Genomic DNA, 11,079 nt, shown 5'->3' on the forward strand with positions numbered 1-11,079 from the left:
TTTCTGCTGAACAGAGCTCAACAATAGGTATGCTGCAGCTTCTAACTTTTCTACTATTAAACATTTAGCTATTATTCAATCTCTCTAAAAAAAATAAAAAATAAAAGCAGCTTTTTAAGCTTTATTATTGTACTGCAGCCTCAAATACCCTGAAAAGATGACTGCAAGATGAAAGCTTGCTGGAGAAAACTGCATGCATTACAATTAGTCTCAACTTTGCTAGTCAGTGACAAAGCAGCAGAACAAAACTTACACGTTTTTTTCCAGCAGAAGGTAGAACACTGCCACCCACTGCTTTTTCAATGTATTCCCCTCTCCTTTTGAGACCTCAACTGCAGAAAGCAGAACCGAGTATTGTGCAGATGCAAGACATCCTTTAGCTACTTTACACTACGCCTTCCCTTCCTCTCTCATTCCAACATTGGGTCCTTCTACCAGGTTACATATCTATAATATTTCAGTCATTAATAAAACTGCATGAAGGAGAAAAGGCCTCCTATAAATTTGCTCTACTACAATTGAAATCTCAGGGTAGACAGAGGCTGAATCACAGAAAAAGTGATATTTTGTTTATATGCACACTGGAAGCAGGGTTTTCCATCTCTGTACCAGTGTGAGGTTTCTGCAGCCACTACTTGTATCAACTCAGTTTCAAGCTGAAGATAATCACCCATACTTCACAAGCTCTACATCCGTAGGGTTGGAACACCCACCTGTTTTTGAATACTCTCCCATTCATTTTGCATTATCCCTCACCACATCAGAAAACAAAATTCACTTTTCAGCTAGGTCACAGGTCATTCTCTACAATCAACATGCCTATCCAGCAGTTTATCTTCTGTTCCTGCTTGGAATACGCAGGTTTTTTTTTTAATCCAAGGATCAGAAGTGATCAGAACTACTGCAGACTCAAGTATTGCAAAGACAAATGTGCTTAAGGATTTTTTTTCCTCCTGTTTAGAAGCATCTTATACAGACGCTGCCACCACCCTCTACTGGTGGAGATACTGGAAGCTACAATCCATTCCTTACATACCAGAGCACCAATTTAAATAAGTCATCTACAATTACCTCATCTTTCATTAACAAAATACTTTGGAAGCCAGCTTACAACAAGAAGTAGAATCCCCAGTTGCTCAGGCTGAAGTATTTACCAGTAAGTAATTTAAGAGCCATACGTGATTCCGTTCTATCAAAACAAACTAGACTTGACTCCTGAAAAGAAAGTTCTAAAAAGGTATGCATGCAGTGTGTGGTATTTAAATTAAATATTATAATTAAACATAATACTATGCTTAATTACCTCAAGATCAGATAACCTCTGTTGAGAAGTAAGCATTCCTAAACAATCATTACACTTTGTATCTTACCCATATATCAAGAGATCCCAGTTATGGCTTTGGCTTAGCTACTGTCTACCAAAAATAGCCGTAAAACATCCAATACCAACAATGCAAAACAGCCTTAAGGCGTCTACAGTAAAAAATAAAATAATCAAGGTCCCAAACTAAAGCAAGAACAACATATGTTCAGGCTGGCTTCTCTCTGCTGGGAGATGGAAAAAATGGGCCAATGACTTGCAAAAGGAGAGACCGAGTAGCACCTGCTTCGCTGAACTCCCAGTGTACACAGTTAGCTAAGATTACACTTGTCCCCCATATACACTACACCAGCGTTCATTTACTAGAAGCAGCACCAAGCTCAGCTCAAATTCCTTTGAAAGAATGATGCAGTTATCCTTCTCTTACTGCACAAGAAGGAATTTAATTTACACAGACGCCAACTGTATTTGAGAGTTCTCTCCCTGGTTCATGGAGGTGACAGCACTAAAATTCATATACATGCTCTAAGAGAGTCTTTGGAAGCAAGTTTCACTGTATTCATACTATTGCTCAATAAAAGCCTAAACACTTCCCTCACTATATAAATAAATTGCCAACCATTAATGAGTAAGAAAGTTTTTATTCTGAACTCACTTTTCCTTCAAAGTGAGTAAGCATTTAAGACAGCTTACTTCTTTTGAGGCACAAACACAGAAATTTTTCACTAGTCCTGAACATCAAGACAGCAGCCCCCTAGCAAAGTAATCGGATGATCGTATGAATTCATACTTTGCTGGAACAGTTCAACATACAGCTATGGACCTGCTGAAAGGTTTTCACATAACTGAATTAGTGCACACCCTTCAACACTTTCATACTCTTGTTTAAGGATCACAAAACTTCCATTAAGTGTAATACAATTTTAATAACTGCACAAAAGACTAAGGTATTCTAGACATTTATTTTTCAGTATACAATATCACGTATTTAATGTTAAGAAATAAGGACCAAAGATCATAAAATATGAATATAGTTTTCACTAAATAAATATTTGACTAAGAACAAGGCGCGTTCTAAGCCATACTTCATGGAGTTACAATGAAGTTCAGGCACATGAACAGGAATATCTTATTGTTTTATGATTTACAATTCTTTTGGTCTATTTAACAGAAACTGAACCAACTGAAGCAGAACTTCATCATTAAAGCCTTTCACATCACCATCTTCCACAACATCATATAACGGCTTACTGTCTGTACCCCAACAGATATTTTTCCGAGGGTTATTTTGAATAGTTTCTACAGTTAGCGCTAAAGTATTTAGCTGGTAACAAAAGAAGGCGAAGTATTTTCCATCAGTCACTACTGCCTGTGATACAAAAGGACGAGTCACATCTGCTTCATTCCAGAATCCTACAAAATAAAAAACAACACTAGTTATATAGGACTCAGAATTCCTACTAGCACACACATCTAAACCCAGATCCTGAAATACAGAAAAACAGAAGGAGCTGCAGCAGCCTTTTTGGTAGGGGGTGGAGGGGGAAAAAAAAAAAAAAAAAAAATCACTTTAAGAACACGAGAATTCCTCATACAGACTAAAAATGAAGATATAAGAGACAGCCACCCATTAAGGATTTTTTAAAAGATCAGAGACACACTGGTATATCTGGATTCTGTACACAGTTCCCTATAAAGAGCCAGGCAGCAACCACAACGTTAATACATACTGACTGATATAAAATCAAATTGATTCTTCAGGTGACTTTCAAAATTACATATGTAAGTTATGAATGCATTAAGTCCTGCAAGCAATCAGAGGGGAAAGTCTTTTGACTATCCCACTCTTTCACAGGGCACTAAAAATTTGTTCTATAATAGAAGAATGGTTTATATTACCATATGCATAACTGGTTGCAGTAATTTGCCAAGCAAGACTGAGAATGCTATGCCCATATGAATTCACGCTTCAAACAATCCCTGTTGAGCATTAAAGACTTCTAACAAATTTTTCTTTACATATTTATGTATGTGCATTAGCAGGACCATGTTCAATGAACACCACTAGAAATCGATACAGAAGAAAAAACTTCAGAGATTTGAATCATCTTGTCCTTGTCAATGTCCTTATGACTGTAAACAGCTTTAACACTGAGACTTAGTTGGCTTCAATATTTTATGTCTGCAAAAGAGGTAATTGTGTGTTAAAAAGCTTGACATTACAATTTGATGAAGCGCGAGCAATATACATACACTAGTCAAAGGATTTTCTTTAATGAGTTGTTTCAGAACTGATACTACAGACCAGCAAACTAGCTTCTAGTAACACCAGCCTACAATTTCAGTTACATGCATTAAGTTCTCGTCTACTTGCCCTTGTCTAAGGCCGAGATATTACTCTAATATGTGCAAGTCATCCTGAATGAACTGAGGACACTAGACTACCAATGCAAGACAGCTTTCTAAGTATCCACAGTACCAAGCAAAAAGGTCTCATGCTGGAATATACAGAGATCCTGGCAAATACCTGTATGCCATGGGAAGAAGTAAAATAAGCTCTAAATTCAACAGTGACATTTTGTTTAGAACAACATACTTAAGGAGCCAGGAACTAAAATACTTCCTGAGATAGTGTAAGACTAATACATTTTAGTGTACAAAGACCTTGATTCCCATAGCAACTACTTGGCATTCCATTATGTACGAAAGGAACTCATAAGTTTTAAGAGTGCATTCTAGTAATTGGAAATACTGCTTATAACCAGTACTTCCAATATCATCTCGTGATTTTAGCAATCAAGATCTATTGACTCCTCATTGGCATTAGATTTCCGAATTGACTTCCAGCTTTACCTTTCCATTAACCATTTACTCCCTATATGTATAGTACAACTGAATATGCAATATAGCAAGGAAAACTGTCCATCTATATATTTTCTGTCTCATAGATCTTGCAACTCAGAGCAGGGATTCTGCACAAAGCAGATTGATGTAAAGCAACAAGTGGGAGAAAAAGAACCTCAGATTGTACAAAGCATTCTTGACTGCTTTACTTCCCCCCTACACACACTTTCTAACAGAACATGAATATACACACACATATGCTTTCATTTAGAAAGCACACCAGGACAAATAAGAGAAATTTCCTCTTGCTAGAGTAGCAGATCATGGTTCAAAAAAATTTCAGGAAGACACTCAAATTCAAATCTGAACAAGTACAGCATCTGTTAAGAAAATCACCAAGTGACAATAACCAGGAATGTTTTCATAAAGGTTTAAGACAAGCTTCTTCCTCTGATTTATTACAATTCTCATAAGGCCTTTCTCCTTATTCTAGACTAAAAAAAGAGGCAAGCTGCAGAAAACTGTTCTATTAATTATGTTCTTTTGCATTTTTCTGGCAGTCATTCTTACCAATAGCAGATAATTAGAAAAGCATACCGAAAGAATAAAAGAGGAAACTATTGTAGTAACCCAAATCATTTTTATTTGAATGCCTGGGAGGATGTGGTAAGAATACGAAATAAGACTGTAATGTAATTTCAGTTTTACTTTCTCAGACAGCATAAAATTTCAATTTGAGAGTAGTACCAGGCTAAAAATATCTGAAAGCATTCTCATTTTCAGAACACATTTCTTCTCCAAACCACTACAAACTGTACAGTTACCTTATACTAGTATCCTAAACAATAGGAAATAAATATTGCATACAAAGCTAAGGGAGAAGACAGGCTGTTATTCCAGAGTTTCTATACAGTAACCTACCACTTCTGCTAGAAGAACTTATTCAGTCTGACAGCCTGTGTATATACATATCATACACACACAATTTTTTTTTTTGTCAAGCTTATACACATACTTTCTAAAATAGCAGTGTCTCAGAAGACCAAAACTGCAACACTTTGAGGAACAAGGAAGCAAACAACTGATCCAAGTTACCCATTCAGGTCTTCTGGGACTTTTAGACACAACATAGGCATAGGTTCATGAGGTAAGACTCTAACATTTTTCTTTCACTGGTTGTAGTTTCACAGAATTAACATCTCTAAAACAGACTAAGTGTCTTCACTGTTTCAGGAAAACCTCTGCAATTAAATCACTTCAGACCTATTCCCTTTCCCCATCACAAAGCTTTGTCTTGCCAGCAAACGCAGCACTGAGTTTTTCCGCACAGATTTAGCATTATGTATAGAAAAAAAACCACTTTTCTGCAGAATTAGTTCTCCTGGACTCAGAGTACTTTAGATAAGAGAAAAATAACTCCTCTGTAACAATGCTGCTTCGTTCATTGGTTCAATTAAACTTTCAAAGACCTACTTAAAGGATGCTCTTCAGAAGAGGCATGAAAATAGAGGGAAGAAAAAAAGTCAAGAGAATATTATATTTGGCATTCATCACCAGGAAGAATTTCGCGGATCGACTGCCTCACCTTGATACATTGCTTGTGCTGCTGTCCAGGCAAAGAGACTTGTAATACCATTAGCTCGATAAGTAACTTCAATCTGATCCTCAAGATTTGCTCTCAAGAACCTCTGCCTTTTTAGTTTATCAGGAACAAGATGGAACTGGGTGTGTCCATAACAGCATGGATCTGCCACCTTTGATCCTGTGCCCCCAAAAAGAAAAAAAATGAGAGTCACTCAGTCAGTAAGTGCTCTTCTTTATATACACATAAAGATGTCTTTATCATGAGAATCCAAAAAACTGAAAATTATATACATCTAAAATACAGGTTCAAAGCACTGAAACTTCTTCATTCCTGGGTGAGACTGGAGGGCTTGCCCAAGTTCAAAAGGCTCCTAAGAGTTAAGATACTAAGATGTCTTTGAAAGAGTTGTATCAAAATGCAAAGCCAGCTTTCTGCTAGTTTTGTATTCAACACAACTCCTTGAAATGGATCCTGAGACAAAGTACGCTACACACACAGGAGGATGCAGCTCCTCATTGCCCAAGATGCGATCTCAAAGCCTCAAGTATTCTACTGGAAAACAGACCTCGGATTTTTCTCAGAGACAGAATAGTGTGTCTGGAGGCTGCAAGCAGACACTGTTAAACTCTCACCTGCTTCTGTTGTTACTTGTTACCATAAATCTAAAGTTTCTCAATGGCTAAATCCATCTGACTAAAAAACTCTCACAAGAATCATAAACATACTCAGAATATATCCTGCACAGCGAATATTAGGGAAGCAGGATTTGAAAAGACTGTCAAAGTTTATGACTAGCCTAGTATTTTTGTCTCACGTGAAATATAAAAAAGGCATTAAAGAAAAAAATTAGTATTCAAATTTAGTATTCACAGTACAGTAGTAACATTATGATTTCATTTTACAGATTAATAACAGCTCTTCCCAATATATTTTCTGAAATGAAGTAGTTATATATCACCAATATGCTCACATATATGCACACATACACACATGTGCACTTTCACTGTTGACGGGAGGTACAAGGTTAAGGTTTTTTATTATTTTTATCTTTAAAAGTTAGCCTTTCACAACTAGAAAGTCTTACCTATAAATACCTTGTTTTCATATTGCTTTTTGAATAATGGCAACTTGGAGGGCTTGTGATCAACAACAGGAACATCCCCAAGATCTGACTCTAGTGGTACAACCTTGAAGAAAGTAGAAGAAAAAAGAAAAAAAGCCGAAACAGTAAGTTACACATTTCTTGATTACAGCATTATATAATGTGTCACTTTCTTGTTCAGACAACAGAACATACAAATCCTGCTTACATATACCTATATGCAATTTTAACCAAAATCAATAGCCATAATATGCTTGCAACAGACACTCCTATCTTGTGACAAGCATTAGTACAAGCATCTTACACTGACCTCTTAAAGACTGAATTTTCTGCAGCATACAAACAACATTATGGGGTACAGTGTTAACAAAGCCACCATTTGGTGCTACCTTCAAAACCTGGATCCACTTCTGCACAAGACAAGAAACAAAAATATCTCTAGCAGCAGTCATTAAACAAATTCGAGCCAGCAGAATGAGCTTACACATATTCAGTGTTTTTCACTAGGGAACATTTTTATGGGGTAATAAGTCTCTTAAAAAGAAAAGTGCAGGTCCAGTCCAAATGCACTGACATTAAAAAAAATTTGAACTATTTCCATCCCCACTAGCAGTAGTGCAGCCACATGTGGTTACATTCTATACTACTAGATGAGTTTAGTCTCAGAAAAACTTAACAGAAGGATCATCAAAACTGTAAATAGAATCTGTGCAATTTTGCAACCAGTCGTGAGAATTGGCAGCACTGACACCACTGAGGCAATAAGCAACTACAAAGCAAAGGCAGGTCCTATAACAAGCAGTTAGAACTTCTCATGTCACATACATGCATTGCAGTTTTAGCTTTCATTGCCCAGACACTCATCCCCAAAATGCCAGCAGCACTAACCTAAGCAAAGGGTGTGATCAAGTAAACAAGAAATGTTCAGCATTTTACAGTAACTGGAGCATTGTCTTCCGTTTTTGGTAGAACAGGGAAAACCAAGACCCTTTCAGGCTACACAATTACCACTGTGTAATCCTACAAGAGGTGGAAATATTCAATCTGCCTCCAGAAAACCTTAGTTTTCAAGCAAACAATTGGTAAGCCATAGTATCAGGTAACAGAGCTCACATTCAGATTATATGTCCTCTCTCTCACTCCAGTCCTCGCATCTCCACTGCTTTCACCGTCTTGTTCTCCTCCACTGAGGACAATACTTTCTCACTTACACAACACTCCTTATTCTTGTCTTCTCCCATAGTCTTGCCTCTCCTCATAGACAGAGGCATAAAGGAAGGTGAAGTCTCCCTTTATCTAAGCATAACAACATGTACTGTTGTTATGTATCTAAAACACAAAGATGACCAACTTGCAGTTTAAAAAAACATCTCAATATCTGTAAAACACATAGCATAGCACAGCACAGCAGCAGAGAACCTTAAGACTTAAAAAATACACAAATGCTCTACATAAGTAATTAATGGGGCCTCCAGATACTACTTATTGCACAGAAATTTCAGCCTTAGTCAGAAACATTACTGTTGTGAAAATAAACATGATTAACTTGCTATTAAAACATGCACACCTCTGGAAGTTGCTTTGGTACACGGATCTGGAGGTGTGGGTGATCATCTATCTGAAATCGCACAGGATCGACTCTACCTTTTCGATGTCCATGAACAACAACTTCCTCACCATGATGCCAGTAATAGTTAACCTCGGGTTTTAAGTCTGAAACAGAAAGCGGGGGTGGGTCATCCATTTGTGTATAAAACTGTCCCAACTCCTGCTCTGTAGATGCACTAAAACTGAACAATCAAAATCTTTCAGCATCCCATGAGTTTTAAAAATAAGAACGAGAGGTAGTTCTAGCAACGTTTGGAACACACTAGCGAACAGCTGCACCAGCGACACTCCTCTAGGGCTCGCAGACCAGCCCCACCACCCACGACCGCCCCCCAGTCTCCCTTCCTCCCCCACCCCCCTACTGCACACCGAGGGAGGAGGCAGCCAGCAGCGGGTTGCGACCGCACAGGAAGGCGGCGAGAGTGGAAACTAGCTGAGTGAGGAACGGGCCGGGCGTGTGGTCCTGATCGCGGTAGAGGAACGGCCGCTTCTTGTTCTGGTAGAAGCTCTCCTGCAGGAGCGCGTCGCAGGCGAGAGAGCGCAGCTCACTCAGATCCAGGGCCGGGGCTGCTTCCACCGTGGGCTCCGGCGGCGCCGCCCCCGCTCCCGCCGCCGCCTCCGGCGCCGCCACGTCTGGCTCCGAGGCTCTCGCGGCCTCCGGCGCCGCCCTCAGGGGCAGCCCCGGCACGAAGACGGTCTTGGTGAAGCTCTGGTACCAGCGGTCGGCGTTGATGGCGAAGGTCTGCGGGTAAACCATGTACTTGGGCCGCTGAAGCAGCCCGTAGAGCCGCAGCTTCTCCTCGATCGAGGCCGCCTCATGCACCCGCTGGTGGAAATGCTCCAGACGCCGCCGCTTGGCCGCTTTGCTCTTCGCCGTGGCGGAGGCCACGATGGGCGGGTAGAGCGAGTCCGGGGGCACCGGGGCCGCGGAGGACTCCGACTGCGAGAGCCAGCAGCGACCACACCAAAGCAACCGCCGCCCCCTGGAAGCCGCCATTCCGCAGGGCAGCGAGACGGAGAAAGGGCACTGCCTCAGGACCTCGAAAACATGATTGGACGGTAGAAATCACGTGAACAGCCAACCATCCATTCGCCAGGCTCCTGAGAGAGCTAGTGCGCTGCCGGGAAAAAAAGGGGGCGGAGCCTTTCCGCGAGTCGCGCCGTTGGAGTTGCTTGGTCTCCCAGGCACAGCGGCGCCGGTTCTGCGCATGCGCCGTTTGTTCCTCACCGCCCGGTGGGGAGGGAACTACAGTTCCCGAAATGCACAGCGGGACCTGGCCCGGAAGCGTTCGGCCGAGGGGCAACCCTAACCCCCGTTGCGGGGGGGGGGGGGTTGAGGGCGCGATGTGTGGTGGTGGCGGAGGTCGGGGCCCTCAGGCTCCTCCGTAGCCCTCCGGGGGCGGGACGGTCCACGGGAGGTGTGGTGGGAGCTCAGGGATCACGCGTGACCCCACTGTTGTCCGCACTGGCCCAACAGCCAGCGCCCCGGCCTGCCCCCCTCAGCTCCTGACTTGCTTTACGCGGGGCCGTGGCACGACCTGATTACCCCAGTGGACCAGCTTCCCGTCCTGCGGTGGCTGATGGCTTCCTGTGCGTGACAGCCAGCTCTCTCTAGTGCTGTGGGCGTGTGGGTGAAACCCGTGCCGCACTGTGCCTGCTGTGCGCTGTGCGGCCTTGGCCTATGAGATACCTGTAATGCACCTGAGCTGCTGTGGGCTGTTGTAGCTGAAGAGGATCGTCTTGATGACAAACGGGCGTTGATGATTAGCAGTTGAGACAATCTACTCCTGTCAGTGTCACAGGCATCTGTACCGAAGGGTTATACTGGATGTGTCATGTTTCAGTTCTGGGAGTACCAAATATGACTGCAGTCTTTCCAAGGGGGTCTGGAAGTTAAACCTCAGAAATCCTTGATATGATTAACAAATGATTGTTCATATAGAATATATTAGTCACTGATTAAGCTAAGAAATAAAATGGGCTTTCTGCAACAGGTAATACAGCCTTTGTATTACTGAAGAGTTTTTTCGCAGAGAAATAGATGTCTCTGAAGCATTCAAAAAGACAAAAGATTTTTGAACCAAAGCAAATTTCTACGTGTTCATCTTCAGAAGATAATTAAGCCCCTAAGCACTGAAAGATCATTCAGTCTAAACGACAGAGATAAACTCTTTTACACAAACTCTTAGTGAAATCACCGCTACAATTCTTAGGCTTTTTGCTCCTGCAGCTCCTGTTTCAGAACCTGTCTCCTTTCGTGGTTAGAAATGTTCTTCTCATTTCATGTTTAAATGTATTCATGGTCAATTTATACCCTGTTGTCCTTGTGCCAACATCATCCTTTAGCTTAATTAGTTTTTTCCCTCTCCAGTGTTTGCCTTCTAAAACATTGATGGAAACCAGTCATATCACCTGTCAACTGTCATCTATAGAGAGTAAACAAGCTCTTCTAACACAGACAGCTCTCTGTTTCCCTGATCATCCTAACAGCCCTTTCTTGCACTTCCTCCAGTTTTGTGTTTGTCACAGAGATATGTGACCAGACTGTACCCATTATTTCATACAAGAAGGCTGTATTACATGGGAATTACTAACACTTTACCATTGTTGAAAAACCTT

General features: G+C 41.2%; 1 protein-coding gene across 1 annotated transcript; it reads right to left on the reverse strand.

Annotated features, from left to right (window-relative positions):
- Window positions 1-2,264: 2,264 nt before the first annotated feature.
- Window positions 2,265-10,455, reverse strand: LOC104140577 (large ribosomal subunit protein mL65). The gene is made up of 5 exons (XM_068928233.1): window positions 8,830-10,455; window positions 8,420-8,565; window positions 6,835-6,937; window positions 5,751-5,927; window positions 2,265-2,734 (listed from the first exon to the last, which is right to left on the reverse strand). Exons 1-5 carry the CDS (start codon window positions 9,455-9,457, stop codon window positions 2,466-2,468), a joined length of 1,323 nt encoding a protein of 440 aa, XP_068784334.1. The 5' UTR covers window positions 9,458-10,455; the 3' UTR covers window positions 2,265-2,465.
- Between the last annotated feature and the right edge of the window lie 624 nt (window positions 10,456-11,079).

The sequence above is a fragment of the Struthio camelus genome, chromosome Z (genome assembly GCF_040807025.1).
Source record: "Struthio camelus isolate bStrCam1 chromosome Z, bStrCam1.hap1, whole genome shotgun sequence".
NCBI lineage: Eukaryota > Metazoa > Chordata > Aves > Struthioniformes > Struthionidae > Struthio > Struthio camelus.